Source organism: Strigops habroptila, chromosome 1 (assembly GCF_004027225.2).
Source record: "Strigops habroptila isolate Jane chromosome 1, bStrHab1.2.pri, whole genome shotgun sequence".
NCBI lineage: Eukaryota > Metazoa > Chordata > Aves > Psittaciformes > Psittacidae > Strigops > Strigops habroptila.
In genome coordinates this window covers 95,799,545-95,817,207 of record NC_044277.2, presented here as the reverse complement: position 1 = coordinate 95,817,207, position 17,663 = coordinate 95,799,545, and the positions used below count along the sequence as shown (strand labels likewise).

Sequence of the window (17,663 nt, the reverse complement as noted above, 5' to 3'; positions counted from 1 at the left end):
GGAAGTTCCTTTTTGAACTTCCCATCAGTGAAGCTCACACCAGGTATCTGCTTAAGACCAGTCCTTCAAGTGTTGACAGCAACAGATATGAGTACCTATGGCTGTCTGTCTTCTAATTCCAGTTTACCATGGATATGGCAGCAGTCTATGTATGAGCAAGAGAGAACAGGATCTTCAGCTCAGCACAAGCTCACAATTCACAGGAGGGTCATTTCTTTTTCCTTTGTCACTTGCATTTTATAACGGAATATCTTGGAATCTTTCTATGGATTTCTATAATTTACAGACTGGCAAGCTAGACAGCACCTGAAGAATAAGATAAAGGAACTATACTGCCAGCCACAGCTCTTAACGGGACAAGAGAATAATTTGTAGCCAAAAGGAATAGAAGAATGAAAAGTCTTGACTTGCTTATCTGAGGCACAAGTTATCATACACAAGAATGTCAACTTAATTACGAAAGGGACACTGATTAAAAAAGGGAAAATCTTTAAGATTATATATAAAGCTGATTCAGTTAAACATTTTAAAAAGAAGTCAGCACAATGCACGGGGCTAAAAGTTGCCTTCTAGGTCTGCAACAGATCTACAAAGAATAAATTTTGCAGAAAAGCAAAGTCTGTCAGGAAGCAACCAGTACATAAAAACACACACAGCTTCATAATAGCACAAAGGACATGACAGTCTTAAGATTAGATCAATCTGACTAGGTAATAGTACATGATAGTACATGCATAAGATTCTTTCCAAATATCATTTAGGAATACACATTCAAAAGAAAGCCATCCTTAATAAAAAGGAATTAACAATAACTTAAATAAAACAGATACATTTCTAAATCAGCAAGGCTAACATAATTTACTAAATATTGGTCACAGGTCATTTTTGCTGGCCTTCTTTAAACATATAATTGTTTCAGTGAAGAAAGGAATCAATATGCTACAAGTTTACAGGAGCAGTTCTCAATGAATTCTGAAGAAATATCCTCACAAGATGATCCATGAGTAACCTCTGGGAAGGAGAACTACACATCATCCTGTACTGAGATCATCAATTATAAATGGGAAGAGAGGTGTGTGTCTTTACATGATTTGTATGCCATTACCTTCCTTTGCACAACTTGCTTTAGCTAACAAATCTTGTTTCTGGAAATGAACAGAGTCACCTGAAGCCTGGATTTCACTTTCTGGTTTTCTGTCAGTAAACTACAGCAACCAGTTGCAAAGCATCTGTGTTTAGCCAGCACAAAAGAAAGCGGAAAATGTTCTCTCAGGTATTTCCCAATCAGGGATCTGTTCCTTATGCATTTACTCCAATTTGACAATTGTCCATTGAACGGCAATCTTATTACATTGAATACTCTTGTACTTCCCTAAAATTTAAAAGAGTCTCTCATGTCAGAGGGAAAACTAACTGCCATGGAACCTGGTCTCCCAGATCTTCGTCACTGAAAAAATACAAAAGACTAAGTGACCTTAAACTGCAATAAGCTTGGATGCTATTCATTTCCTTTGATTTACTTGCCTTTGATTTAGCACAACTATGGCTAAAACCACAAGAGAAGATAAAAATCCATGTGAGATCAAATTTTAGTAACATGCCTATCCATGGCAGTTTTGCCCCATGAAATATTGGAACAGATACTGCTTTTTTTTACTACAAAAAGCAACAAACAGAAGTTTAAATAGGTTAAGGATGGAAAGAGATTTATTTGGGAATAAATCATAATTAAAGTTTCTTTACTAGTTTCCATCTTGATTCTTCTAACAACACTCTCCCAAGCATAAACTATATTCAAATTCAGTATTGCTTGTGGCCTCTTCAGAGATTTTTGAAAAGAAAAAAAGCAAGATTTCCTTTAGATGTTAAGCACAAAGGAATTACTAACTGCTTATGTCCACAGAAACAGTATATACAAGTGCTTGCATTTCATATTTCATTAAAAAAACAACCAAAACCCCAAAAAAGAAAAAACCCAAAACCAAACACCCAGTGCCTAGAGCTAAAAGACTTCTTTTGATCTAGTAAAAATCCTTATCTGAATTTGCCAGGGAATTCAGCAAGAAGTACTGATGTTGCAGTTTTAAAGCTAGAAGGCTGCAGTTCCGCCTTCACTGCTCATTCCGCCTCTTCCAATCTTCTGCCTGTTCCCAACATTAGCACTCATGCAGCAGCAATGGTGAGTTATTTCAGGATGCTGGTAATGATGAAGATTAACCTGGAAAGTGATCTTTCCTGACTAAGCCAGCTCCCTGAACTGGCTTGCTGTATGGTCCCATGATTATCAACACTGGATCAGAGGCAGGAACACAGCAGTTGAAACTTGGGTTGGCTTACACTGCAATAAAGTCACACTGTAACTTGCTTTTACTCTCTAGCGCGAGGTGTCCCTGCCCATGGCAGAGGGGTTGGAACCAGATGATCTTAAGGTCCTTTCCAACCCTAACTATTCTATGATTCTTGGACCACGTTCTCCTGACCCAAGAAATCTCAGCACTAGCATTCATAGTTCTGGAGCAGGACATCACCACATGTTGCCTCCCTATTTCACAAGTGTACTCTCATACACCACCACCAAATCCCATTTTACTACTTACATTCCTTGTACATGAGTACATTATCTTTACTTAAGGTTATGCTAGTAGTTCCAAGCTAGTTGAAAAAACCAGTCTTCCTTGGCTGTCTCTACAGTCAACTCCCAGAAGACAACCTGCTGGCACTACCATGTCCAGTTCAACCTCCACCATATATGTCCTGTGTGCTCCCTCCTCCGTGTCTCAGTGCTAATGTTTGATGCTTGATCAAACCATGTTGGGGAGCTGAAGTACCAGAAACTCCCACTCCGCTTGCTCACCGAACAAATCCAAAACATACCTCCCACGCCCCCCAAAAAAAGCCAAGTGAAGAGTTTCTACTGGTTCAGCTGCCCAAGGATCAGAGAAACATAAATTTAATAAAGACAGAGCTGGCAATAGAGACTGGTGGAAGGGAAACCTTTCGGCAGCAAGTATAACCTCAAATCATGCTCCTGGAACCAAAGCTAAGTCAACTATGAAAAAAATATCCACTGGAATTTGAGCTTCATTTGTTCTGAAGTTCACATAGTCTAGTTTTCAAACATAATACGCACCTTAAATAAAAGCATAATTTAAAAACAAACCGTTGCAATTTAAGATGTTTATATTTGTAGGATAGGTAGAAAAAATTTGGGTTTTTTTTTGTTTTTGTTTTTTGGTTTTTTTTTGTTTTGTTTTGTTTTTTTTTGTTTTTTTGGTCTAACTGTAGCAGCATAGAGAGCAATCAATCACAAAATAAACAGTGCCAGATTTTTAACAAGGTCCCTAAATACTATCTTTAAAAACAGAATAAATACTTTACGCAGTAGTTCCGGAAAACATGCACATTTTCTTTTCGCACAGTGCACACATTGCAACAGCAATTCATTAATGTTTTCCTAAAGCATGCCATTAGAAAAGTGTTAGTACACAAAAACATAAAACCAACCCATAATAACAAGTTGCTTCAAGTACCGCTGATAACAGGAAGAATAGACAGATGGATTTAGGGACTGACATCATGACAAGAAGAAACACTATTTCTTGTGAAAGTCTGAGATCAAGTGAGTAAACTACTTCTTACTTCTTTTGCTTTTTCTTCCAAAGCTGTCGACTCTGACAGTTACCGGGTAAATTTAAAAGCTTGCACTCATCTGAAATTCAGAGTAGCTCATCAGTTATTGAAAGTTATTGGATTTTTCCCTAGAATAACAGCTTAAAGTCTTTCCAGGACCTCTCCAGCAAGAGCACATCTCAAAATTACACTATGCTGTATACATAAACTCTTTCCTTGGTGAAGTGTGCAGTTTCCTTCCCACACTTTTATTATATTTTCTGAAGATAACTCTTGAGGCCTGTTATGGCTAGAATCATGTGATCAACTTACTGCCAGAAGCTGACAAGTTATACACTCCTGTCTCCAATCCAGCAAATGATCTAAGATCACAGATGAATCCAAGCTCCAGAGTCACTAGATTTCATAATAAAGTCAAACACAATGAAATGAATATGGTGTACAAAGAGGGGTATTTTTTTCTGTGTATCATTTAGTATTATGTAATATAGTCACTCATTTGAAAAAAGAGCACACAAGGATAAGTGAATAAATAAGCAGCTGCTACAGGTTCACAATGAATTTCAAATAATGTGGTTTTGTGTGAAAAAGTACAGTTTGCTCTGTAACAGAAAGCTCCCTTCACCTACAGATCTATGACAGCTGATTTAACAGCACTGCAATTACATGTCCACAGATAATGAGGTCCATGCTCCCCTTTGGCTCTCTGATCTTTTCTACAGCCTGTGCCTATTAAATACACAGACCTCTCTTTTCCCATCCCAACACTGATTTTGTCCAGATTATTTGAAGATTTACTTAAAAAAAAAAAAAAAGTTTAAGGTGACATTTGGCAAAGCAAAGCACTCAGCAAATGTGGTAACATGTTTTGCATGACAAAGCTACACTTCAATGAAGTTCTACTTTAAAGGCCTCTTTACATAGAAGAGTACTCGCGTTCTTGATTCATGTTTGTTTGCAGAACATAACTGCATTTTAGCCTGAGCTGTACTTCTTAGTCTGCTGTGGCTTTTATTTGAAGCTACTGTACTGGCATACAAGGTCAGCTCACATACATGCATAATTTAATGTAAGTTAAACTGTTACATATAACTAGCAATCATTATGTTAGAAACCTGTCAGAATTAGTTAAGCTCACCTCTTTATCCATACTCTCTAAATCCTCTTTACATAGGGTGTACAGGGGCATTGTCTCAGACATACTTGGCTGGCGTTTCCGCTTAGATGGACCAGGCTGCTCTTCATTTTCACCTGTTGGTAGGTCTTCCTCGAACATCTGTTGCTGATGTGGTTGAACAACTCTGAAAAATTTCAGGGGTCCCACATAAGAAAGATTCACTTGATTTACAGCTTGTCTAGAAATAAAATCCTATAAACAATTTATGACTGCTGAATATCTGTCTTTGCTTAATAGGGTTTTGTGTTCACCAACAGAAGAAAGATCAAGTCTCCCAATGATTGTTTTTATTTTCAGTCTGATGGCTCAGGTTCTTATTCTACCTTTGACAAGGTACTCACTCTCCTGCCTTCCAACTGTTCTTGTAAGTAACCATCAAACCTTTCTTGAAGCAAGAGCTTCAGTAGCGGCAAATGCAGTGCCCTTAAAATACTCCAAGGTTTGTGCTCAAGTGGATTTCATCTGTCACTTGACACATACATCATTCACTAAACAATTCTTACATTCTAATGTATTTTCCTGATCTATGTTACGTTTGTATTCTCGAGTAGCAAAGTATACCTTTCTGTTTCTCAACCTTACAGACAAAAAGTTTGCAAGTGAAAAGCTCCTTTCTGCAGCCTCAATCTTCAGATGTTTCCTAGGTGCTAAGCCTGGATGAGATGCAAAGCAGACCATATTTCTTTTTGGCCAGAGTATTCAAATACAATAGCACTTTCTTTTAGTCTGTCTTTTATTACCTTGTTAGTTACAGTATTTAAGCACAACACACAGATACAAAAAGGAATACCAAAATGTTCGTAACAATCGATAAAATAATTATAATTTCATGGATACTTCTTTATAATAGTAATAAAAAGGTACATCTAAAACAACATCAGGAGACTTCTATATATTTCTTGGGTAAATTTTTTCTGTGAACATTGCTCGACTACAAAAGACTGGTAGAAGCTAAAACTGCTACATAGTACAGTTTAATTATAATATTGGGCTGTCACACTAACCTTCCGGAACTCATTGCAGCAGCTCACCACCACCCAGAATTCAAAGATCTCAGGTTATAAAGCTAATGGTCACAAATTATTTATGCTAGCCATATGATTATGTGTGTAATGATTACCACAAGCAAGTATAAAAGTGATTGTATTTTAAATCACAAACTGGTTCAAGTTGTAACTACCAGGTGAGATGCCATCAAGCTATTTGAGAGTGGTGGCGATTGAGATGCGGTACAGTATGGTCTCTGCTGACAAGAGTTTCAGCGCAGGACAGCTGCTTCTTGTCAAGCCTGGATTTTCAAGAAATAGCTATAGATCAGCATCCTCACCCCCAAAAACCCACTATTAAGTTACGTAAACACAGTCATAGGTAAGGCTCTACAAAATCATTTCTTCTGTCATGAACTTGACAGCTTCTTAAAAAAGGTTATTTAAATATCAAGTTTTCTTTCTACATCAGTACTTCAATCCCAGAATGTATGAAATCTGAAAGCCACACAAAACTGTCAATCAAGTTCATTTTGAGGGCTCATATTTCCTAAATACACATCTCCTCTCAGATCCCATGGATAGATGGGTGAAGGGCAAAGAAAGCCAAGTCATTGCTGTGCTACCCAGAACTTTGCTATCTGCTGCAGAAGACCCCCCATCAGCTCACGAACACAGCAGAAATTTGCCCCTTCACAGTCTCATTTCTGAACAGTGAAATTTCCTGTGAAGCCAAAACAATGATTTGGATGTTGTGGAAATGAACTAATCAAACTGTTTTTGAGTTTTTCTTCACAACTTAACAGTTCTGGGGTTTGTTTTTTCGGTTGTTCCCCCCCCCCTTTTTTTCCTCCTTTCTTTACTAAATGTTTTCTACTTTACAAGACCACAATGTTTTCTTTTGCTATTAAACTGCTCTCAGACAATAATTTTCAGAGGTAAAAGAGCAAAAAGCCACCATATTTTCCAAAAGGCTCTTATAAAATATGATTTCTATGCCTTTTTAATAGGTACGCTTTAGTCAAGAGAAAGGTGGTGATGCTATTTACATTCTTAGTAAAACAGAATGACAAAAGGTCTAAGCACCTTACACGACTGCATTAAAAACATGACAAGCTTGACCATGCCAAGAATTATGCACAAGTTACACATAGCAGGCGTCAAGCAGATTTTCTTAGGCTAGAAATAAATCTAGCATATTTTTTTTAAGAACACATCATCATACCGATGACAGTGAGAACTCCTTTTGCAGAATAAAACGTGAGATCCATTATACACAAGTATTAACTGTAAAATAACTGCATGAATAGTTTCTAAAAGCTTGTGTCAGATTTTTCCAGTATTTTCCAACTGCTACGAGATATGAAACATGGGGGACTTCTCACCAAAGCATTCCCAAAAGCAATATAAAACAAAGACTTCTTTAAGTTTTGTCACAAACACTTTTATTTTATCAGAGACATTTTTCTGGCTTTACATTTTCAGCTGCTTGTTAAGTTGATTAAACTTTAAAGACATACAAATGCAGGAATTTACACTTCTTTCTAATCAGATGAGACTCATAAGTACTTTCTCAAAAACCCCACCATATTCATCCCTGTATAGGTTAGTTGGCACTTGCTGGTTTCACACACACAAGGACATGCATTTACAGGGTGGGTTCAACATCTGTGCAAGTAAGAAGCATCTTAACACTTTCACTGATGCAACATCAGGGCAAAAGCAAAACCAGCATTATCATCATGAAAATGTGAAAAATATTTAAATTCCATTCATTATTTCAATTTGGTACTTTGCAGTTTTGCTGTCACGAAGACTGAGAACATTAGATAGGAAGAGTTGTAACAATAAGCATGTAAATTAAGAAACAAATTTTATATGTGAGATTAATTCATATGAATCTTAAAGAATTGCTTCAGCCACCAACCTCTGCTTCACACACCTTTTCAAACCAAACATTTAATGCATCTTAGCATTATTTAAAACCAGAGTGCCACTATTAACCTCTCATATGTAAATTTACCCATATTTTAAGCCTTGCCTCATCTGCTAGCATATGATTAGCATTCGCTAGCATTGAAATTGAATTTTTTTTATTCTAGTTTAAGACACCATTAGCATTTTACTTTTTTTTTTTTTTTTTTTTTGGACAACACCACATTACACATCTCACAACTTATTACAACTTCAGTGCCTGTAATGTCAGGCACTGTTTCCATATGAAAATACAAATTGTTGAGATACGTACATACAGAGTATCAAAGCTCTGACACACACGTTATATTTAAAGTGGAATCCTTCCTGTTCTCAGACAGGGAAGAGCTCTTGCTGGCTGCTAGCAGCCACAGAGCAGCAGTACAGTACAGTACAGACCAAACTCTCTGTCACCCTTACATGCAGGCTGCAGCAGCCATGCATGGAACAAAGAACAAATGTTCAAGTCTCACAGAGCTGAGCACAATGGCAAGATCTATGCCTGTTACACAGAACACTGACCAAATTAACTGAACCATCTGTAATTCACTGGTGACAAATTGCATGTAGATATTTAAACTAATCATATCCTATTTTAAATTATGTTTCAAGTTGAACCCCAGAAAGAAACTTAAAATGTTGAACCCAAAATAAAGTGAAAACTGAAGCAGGTCTTATGAAATGGTACTCAGATAACTTAAAGCCTTTTTCAGTAATCAGCTGTGCAAGAGGTTATCTTCTAAGCACAACAAATTGTCTGTTCTTACTGTACAAGACCAAGTATCATTGCTATGCCACGTGTGGCTACCATCTCCAAGGGTTTCCTCTTGCCGCAGTGCAATTTTCTTGCCCGCTGTCTGTAATTCAGCAGCAGATGAAGTTTTTAGAAGCTATCAAAGGCGATTACTGGAGGCTTTGATTACATCCACCCACAACAGGAACAGCTGTGAGTGTTAACAGCTTTATCTAACGTTGCTTAAATTCAATGCCTTAGTTACAGATACTCTCATCTTTTTGTAGAGGGTGAACATATAAGCACATGAAGTCTGTCAGGACACAAAATACATTGCCCTCTATGAAGAAATTGTTGCACTAAGGTAATTTTCTCTAAAGCCAAGTATCACATCAGTTTTTAAATTGGATGTGAAGCTTTTTCTTTCATAAAAGTCTGTTTTGGTTTTTTTTATATAATTGATCTATGCATTAAGACAAAGCAAGGCAACAATATAGTACTTCTGCCTCAGCTCTTGCTCAGTCAAAGCACAGCAAAGCTGTTCCTATTCAGCTTTTTGTTACACATTTACAGCCCTCATGCTCTGCCTGCGCTATACTTCCTATCCATTAAAAGTACTGAAAGTGAGATTTGATCACTGTGCTGCTTTCCTCCTAGACTTTAACAAGACACTCTTCACCAACTTAATTGAAGATACCAGAACTGCTTTGATGAATATAGACATGCCCCAATTAAGAGGTCAGTGTTTACAGGTCACTAATGTTACCACTAGAACCAAATCAACAGGAAATGATGATAAAAAATACTGTTTCCCAGTATATATCTTATATTAATCTCTTATTACAGCTGCCTAGTTATGGGATGAAGTTGCAGCACTAAGTAATTGGATTCATTTCCTTAGACTAAAGCATCTCCACCCTGAGCATTTGCAGTCAAGAAAAGCAGCTTAAGTGATTAAAAAAAAAAAAAATAGTCTTCAGTGTGTCAGTGTGGACAAAACTCTACTAAGTTGTTGACAAAGGCACAACAAACATCAAACCCTATTCTTTTTAAAGCACTGAATGATGCATTAATATCAACGTAAACCATTGTATTGAAGCATCGTAGAAGTGTCATACATTCACGTACAACTTTCCCAGCTCTATTTCTAGACAAATGCCTTTCCACAATAACTAAAAAAACCAAAAGCTGTTCAGCTCCTCTCTGGATACATGCTGTGTCTCGATTATTTAAAGTCTTTCTGTTTGTTTAATGTGTCATAAAGTAAAATACAGGCTTTAAGAGACAGTTAAAAAGGAACTGAAAACAAGATGTCTTCATAAACAAGAGAGAAAAACAAAATCTGGGTTGACAGAAACAAGGAAGCTGAAATACAAAAAAGCCTATAAAAAGATGTCAGCTGAAAAAAATCATAGCTTGAAATAATTTAGCAACAGGAAGATAGAGTGGAAACATAACAAGCTACACTAATACACAAAACCTTTACAAGTGATACACTACAAAAGTGGTGGGAGAGGGAGAAGAAAGGTAGAAAACTGTGCATTTGTAACTGTGCTTTGTATTTTGTATTTTTGTAGTTGTTATATATTGCTTTAGAACAACTGCTATACTCTGATCACACTGTAAAGAATTTTGATCACATTTAGAAAGAGAAAAGCTTTGCCTTCAACTGGATACTTCTTTACCATTGGAGTCAACAAGCCTTGCTAAACTTGTTAGCATTCCAGGAAGTTAGACCTTTTATGTGGATACCTAGGGATGAATTTTAGATATTTTATGCAGCCTTAAGAGACAAGTGTTGTCATTGGCACAAAATCCACAAATTTTGACAAAGTCCAGATGCTTTGTACTTCAAATAAGCAGGCCACCTCCTTCTCCTGCTGCTCTTGTGTCTTGATTTCGTGATCTAAGGATTATTAACTAGCGCAGAGTCATATGGCCTTACAAAATAACACTCAGATACACTGCTCTCTCACCACTCCTGATATTTCTCAAAACAAAACACAAAGCTGATGCCCCACCTGAAGGAATTAGGTGAAGAAGAAAATTTTATAAACAAAAGCCAAATGCTATCAGATATATTTTATAGACACAAAAAAAGAATCTCAATCCAGTATTCTAAGACTCATTAAAAAACATTAGGCTGCCTCGCTTCAGAAATGATTTATTCTAACATTCTTTAGAGTGCACAAACTACATGCTGCATTTATTTGTTTTGAGGTTTCTAGACGCTCTTAGGTGAGGCACAAAAGGCATCTGGAATTCTAGTATCCTGATTTCACTTCAGCTGACCATTCGCTTTCACTCGTTTCCTTGGCTTTTGAGAAAGCAAATAAAGTAACTAAAGCAAAGTTGACAATTCAATTGAAGGCAAAGACAACACGAGTTAAATTTACTACACACATGAAAATATAGTTGAAGTGACTCTTAGCTACGCTTTAGGTACCTGAAAGATGAGTGTTCACCGTGGACTGGTAAGGTGATGGGAGGAGCTGGAGACTGGATGTACATTGACTGGCCACAGGTCTGAGCGCCTTTCCTGATTAACTTTCCAGTGTTAGGATCATAAAGCCGCACTTCAGGACCAGGTTGAGACTTTGGATGGATGGGTGTTGGGTGAAACAAAGCTGTCTGAAATGTGCTGTGTGTATCAGGAAACGTAGCAGGGCTATTCTCTCTGTTGGATGAAGTTCAGAAAAAAATTGCTTTAGAAATTTAAATGAGCTATCTAACCAGAATGTGAAAAAATGAGCATTTCTTTTTCCCTGAAGGAGAAAGTGGGGAGGGGCGAGGAGGAAAGGTTTGGAAGATTTCTAAAGAAACATTTATTCTCCTTCACTCCGTTAAGGTCTCACTGAACTTAAAAAGAGAAAAATGCAAAGACACAGATAATGTCATATTCACATCACTGAAAAAATTATTATTTGTGCCTTAAAAATTGTCCTAACATATAAAGTTACTGAAATTGCTTCTGGATAGTAACAACTGCACAACTAGAGTATCATGATAATCTGCATATACACAGAGAAAAGCATGCTATTGTATCAGATCTTAGTATTTGCTCTCCAAATTTGCTCCAAGAGAAAACAAACACATAGTATGAATTTGCAAGTCACCCAAACTCATTTGTTAAAATACTAAGCTGCCTATGATCACCCTGCTGCATTTTAAAACATAATTTTAGAAGTGTCAGCAAGAACATTCAGAGATCAGTCTGCAGGAATCACAATTAGGGCATACAATCCAATTATAATGATGAGGTGCTACAAACTGAAAAGGAAGTAAATTGAATAATTAAAATAATAATAATAAAAATATCAAATAAACCAGCATATTATGCACCATGAAACTGATCCTATAGAAAAAAAATCCAATTACATTTTGACAAATATTGGAAGTGCTACAAAACTGGAGGTTTTACCATATGCTTTCTCAGGCATTTCTGAAGTTGTCTTGTAGAGTCAATACTTAAAGGTCAAGCAATTACAAGTTTACTTAATTATTTTTTTATATTCTTAAGCTCATTTTACATGCAAATATTTTCCTAGAGTTCATGCCTCCTCTAGTTCATAAGTGCTTTGGACCAGTAATTACTATTTCAAGCAGCCTTATTAAGTAGAAAAAAATCTTTTCCAGATAAGTTGCACAATGTTGGGTTAATAAAGTCACTACCTAGATTTGTATTGAGAACGTTGCAGTGTCAGGCCTCTGAGACAAATTAAACATACCATACAAATATTCCAAAGTTTGATTAAAAAAAAAAAAAAAAAAATATCTGATAACACTTTTTAAAAACAAAATATCCTAGTGAAGCCACAAGTAGGCTACATCTCTTTCTTCAGTTTTAGGAATCTTGGCTCTCCATCTAGTGTCCCCTTTTGTAAGTGACCTCACTTCCAGACATTTTTACTTTTGGTGTCTTCAGTGTGTATGAGGACTTAGACACACACACTCTGCCTCAAATGGCTAGTGTCTTCAAAGCAAAACACAAATCTCTAGCCTACTCAGTTAACCACACCAGTATCAGTTGATACAGAAAGTCTAATATGCTATTCCCCTTCCTGCCTGAACATAGAAGGGAAGGTCCTCTGTTAGGCTTGCAAGACACTATTAATGTGTGTCTATCTAACCAGGTAACAAGTCAAGAAGCAGAAGCTGGCTCTACAGTATCTTGCCAGGAGTTACTGTAGCCATGGCACTTTCCTGAAGGGGACTGTTCTTACTAGCCGCCTGACTTCCTCTGTGTTAATAAAGTTTTTGGCTGTCCCTTCTATTTGCCATCAACCTAGTGCACTGATTATTTTTAACCCTCTCTCTTTCAAGAATTTTTATCATCCCAAAACTTCCTATCACTAATTTCTTTCTTCCAGGTTTTGCTTCTGTCTTCATGTCTTCCAGCCCCTCTTAGATCTTTCTTCTGTATTTTTCTGTTCCTCCCTTCCATCTCACCACTCAGAAAAAAACTGCCATACTTTACAAAATTTCCATGCTGTAAGAACTTGTACGTTTCCCCTGCGTTAGTTTGTGGATGAACTGACAAGGTCAACTGCTCCAGATGAAAATGGCTAACAATGACAACTGCTAAAGAAACTATTGGCATCACAGGTTTCTCCTGATTCTGCTAGCTGCTGAACTGCCTCCTGATCTCTTAACGGTCTTCCATTTTAGCAGCACAGAAGTGGATAAAAATGGAGAGTTCTTTCATAAAATCTGTAGGCATGGCACACCACTCAATTTATCAGAAATCAATTCTAAAGCTACATTAATGAATGATCATCATTGAATAAATAAACTATTTTCAGGGCCCCTACTCCCTCAAGTTCCCACTTACCTGTGTGTTTTGATGTAGTCATCCTTCAAGGGAAAGAGCTGTTCCTCAACCTTGTCCCAGCGCTCCAGGCAGCTCCACAGCCAGTCAGGGTTTACAACGTGGAGGTCCTTGCAGTCCTGAGCTTGCCGTACTTTTTCTGTGCCTATTACGAAACATAACATTACAGTGTTCCCAGAAACACAGAAGATAGTTTTAAGTACACACTGGTTTAAGAACATTTTGTGATCAATCTCACAGAAAAAACAAATACTCCTCCTCAATCCAGCAAAACAATCACAACTGATAAAAGTGAGACTCTAAATAAGATGCAAGAACCTCAGTCTCAAGCTGGAGAAAGCTATTTGCAACTTCCCAAAGCATTGGCACCATGGAAATTATACATACACTAGAATTAACAGTCAACCCCTTTTGCAGTATCAGGGGCAAAGCAGAACAACAAAAGTGAAGTTAAACATGGCAGGCTAGCACAAAATCCCTATGAAAACATCAACAATGCAGTGTGCAAGTAACGAGGGTTCTCAAATGCCACCCTCTGGAGAAGCCAGAACAACAGAGAAACTCTTCAGTTGCTATAAATCTTTGCCAAGAAGCATCAAAAACAGTAAGCAGAAAGAAGCAAATAAAGGTTGAAATTAACCTTGAAGTGTAGTCAGTTCCCAGAAACAGCTGACTGTCCAAATGTTTGAAGAAGGTATTTATTTAATTGGAAAAGGTAATTTCATCAATTGTGGTACTCGTTTCAGCATTTATCAAAGAGATCTATGGAGGGACTGGACACTTTTGAGACCACAAAGAATTGTACAATCTGCCAATAAATCATTAAGTATATATGCAATAGAGAAAAACTCAAAGGATTCTGACCTGATATATCTAGGCTTGACACTCACACATCATATTTTTACACAAATACTGGCAAGGCTAGAATGTGATAAATGAACTCTCATCCATCTGACTGTCTCATAGCTGAAAGCCATCACTCTTCCGTTTTGTTACATCTCTATAGCATTTAATCTTATTTACATATTATTCAAAATGCTTAAACCCAATTATTTGTTCGTATTCTGTGTTGGTGCAAAGACATTTAAATACACTTTAAATGCACTAAATTTTTTGTTTAAAAATGTGAAATAAAGGGATACCATCAAGAACTAAAGGCAGGAGTTCAACTAAAACTTAGCCCTCTCCTCTAGATTAAGAGGAGAACCAAAGATGAAGTAAGAATACATAACTTCAAACACTATTCACTCCTGCTGAAGACCATAAATTCTGCACAAAGTGCTGAATGCTTCTGTTTTCCTGCTTTTTCTACCCCCAAATCTAACGAAATAGAGGAAAAGGTAGTCCTACTCCTGTATCTTTAGATACAAATATATTTTTTCTTACATTTAGATTAATTAAAAAAAATGTTCTGTGCACAAATATATGTCTTCTATTTTCAGCAGCAAATGCAAGCAATTCCACAGTTCACGATATAAGAGCTGTACAGTAAATGCAAAGCTTTTCTCCACACTAGTATCTTCATACTAAAAAAAGCATTTATTTCAGAATCCAGGATAAACGCAGAATGTTTAGAGATAAAGCCTTTTTCAAACCGCAAATTATTTAGAAATGCCGTATTTCAAAATCTGCCATGAAGTAAGAATAAAACCACTGTCCAACAAAGACTCAATGAAAACAATTTTAGAACTCCATTTGTGTTAATCCTAGCGCACCTTTGCAGTATAAGAGGTTTTAACAGGCTAAAAAGCAAAACACTAAGAAGGGAGGTCAGTGCACCTAGATCATTCATCCCCTGATAAGAAACGTGTTTTACAATTAATCTGCTATAAACGTAATCAGCAAACCAGAGTACTTTCAAGGAACAGCTGTTGGAAATGAGCCAGTTTACAGTGCCAGAGGGAGCTTCCATGGGAGGCATTATTATTAATACTTATGTCACCTCAGTAGGAAATGTAGAAATACCTGCAGTTAGAAACAGTATAAAACTGTATTTAATTTATAAACAGGGTATGTTGCAAGGGAAGAAAGCAGAGTTTCTGAAAAAGGATCAGATTCAGACATCGGGGCGGGGTGGGGGGGAGGGAAGGATTAAAAAAAAGTGAAAGACTTGACTTGCAAAATGCTTTCTTTTGAGAATAAAGGGAAAAAGCAAAGACAACATAATAAGAACAAAGAGGTAGGAAGAAAGCTGTTATAAAGAGGATGCTGAGGTCAGGTTCATAAGCATAGGAGTTTCAGGGGAAAAAAAAGGCAACAAGAGCAAGAACTCCAGTAGAAGTTTAGGTACTTTTACCCAGTATTAGACACTGAATCAAATATCAGATATGAGTAGCAATACTGCCCTGCATATAACTCTTGAGCTGACTGAATACAACATACAATAGGATGAGATTTCACTAATAAGCTACAGAACAGTTAACCAGAGCTGGTGGTGCTACTGGACAGACTGACTGTGCTTATAATACCCTGAAGAAAAGCTTATCTGACACTGAAGTATATCCATTCACCCAACTAAAGATATTGTTGCTCCTTCTGGACTTCATCGGGGAACCTGAACAAACCCATAAAACTGCACCTTCACCTCATATTAAATCTGTGAAGTTACGCGAGAAGATGGCTTCCTCCAACTATTTTTTAAAACTGATGTTTCTGCATTGATGATTTACCAGGTGCTTCACCTTGCTGCCCATTCCACACACATACAGGTTCTGCATTCACACACATCTGTTTCATACCAGATACACACTAGAATGGTTAGAGTTGGAAGGGACCTTAAAGATAATCCATGTTAAGCTTCTCATCAATCAACAACCCTAAGTCCTTTTCCTCAGGTCTGCTCTCAATCCACTCATTGCCCAGCCTGTATTTGTACTTGGGATTGCCCTGACCCAGCTGCAGGAGCTTCTACTTGGCCTTGTGAAGTGCAAACTTCATGAGGTTTGCACTGGCCCACCTCTAGACCCTGTCAAGGTCCCTCTGGGTGGCATCCCTTCCCTCCGGCCATCAAGCCACTGACTGCAACTCTGAGTTGCAGCCAATTCCTTATCCATTGAGCCATCCATGTGTCAAATCCATGCCTCCACAACTTAGACACAAGGATGTCATGTGGGACAGTGTCAAATGCCTTGTCCACGTAGATGATGTCAGTCACACTTCCCTTATCCAGCAATGCCATAGCCCCATCGTAAGAAGGCCACAAATCAAGATTTCACAAATCTTCACTAATCAAGATTTCACACATATGATGTTCTTAGATTTGGTGAAACACCAAATTTAACTGGGTAGGAGAAATAGTACTGCAATACTTAATATCCTTACCTTCTAGTCCCCCTTCCCTCATTGTAACTTTTTAGAAGTATGCTTATGAAGAAGAAACAGCAGAAACGATTTTAATCCATCCAAGCAATAATACTTTAGTGCAGTTAGGAACATCTGAATCACCCAACTAGGCTGAAAATCACTTTGAAAACAACCTGTTTTTCTGGACTTTTCCCCCTCCTCCCCTTTTTTTTTTTTTTATTATTTTTCTCTAATCAGCTTTCCCTACTTCAAATTTTAGTCTAAAATTGTTATATGAAGTTAAAAAGGCACACAAGCCTTTTCGCATGAAGCAGCTAGAGGCCAAATTAATCACCTCTACCCTCTGATGGATACAGCCTGAAGCACATAATATTGGGAAAGGTTGTTTTTAAACCTGGGCAAGGCACTCATCAGTTCTACTTTTGAACTTGCAAGCAAAGGTTGAAAACAACAAAAAAGCTTCCTATTAATCTTGGCAATTCGTTACTACAAGAAGTGACCAAAATCAATCATGTAACAATAAACATCAGCAGCTGTTCCCCAAGACACATAGTCTCATTACAGCAGTTAATTTTGTCTTATCCAAAGTACGGAGCACACTAGGTATTTCAGCAACATAGATAAATGAGACCTAAGCTGTATGTCTACAAAGACTAAGAAGAAATGTTATACTGCATATTTGGGTATGTTCATTCTATCAAGCAGTGCAGCCCAATAGGGAGATCTGCAGGGCAAAAGGGTGCTGGAGGAGCAACGCCCACCCCATGTGCGTTTCAGTGAGTTTTGCTCTGGATTAGCTCTGTCCAGACCTGTGGGCCAAATGCCTGTGAGGGCTCAGCCGACTCTGCCTTCTAATCCAATCTCTCCCATGAGGAGCCCCACCTGTGTGCTCCAGGCTGTGCCAGGATGAACTAAAGTAGACAACGTGAGTGACCACCAGAATCACTCTCAAAACTGTCTCCCCATTCCAACAGACTAAAGTCAACATATCCTTATGGCAGTATGTAATCAGATTGCCAGACACTGCTTGGA

At 37.5% G+C, this 17,663-nt stretch overlaps 1 protein-coding gene across 5 annotated transcripts in view; it reads right to left on the bottom strand.

The window, feature by feature from the left end:
- Window positions 1-17,663, bottom strand: part of CTDP1 (CTD phosphatase subunit 1) — a 104,437-nt gene that overhangs the window by 51,520 nt on the left and 35,254 nt on the right. For all 5 annotated transcript variants that reach the window (XR_003994640.1, XR_003994642.1, XM_030508542.1 and 2 more), the window contains 3 exons: window positions 13,332-13,473; window positions 10,947-11,177; window positions 4,769-4,931 (listed from right to left, as the gene is read on the bottom strand). Coding sequence is in view for 3 of the 5 variants with exons in the window: in XM_030508542.1 (XP_030364402.1) it covers window positions 4,769-4,931; window positions 10,947-11,177; window positions 13,332-13,473 (536 nt within the window). In the remaining 2 variants the exon portion in view is untranslated. The remainder of the gene's footprint in view (window positions 1-4,768; window positions 4,932-10,946; window positions 11,178-13,331; window positions 13,474-17,663) is intronic.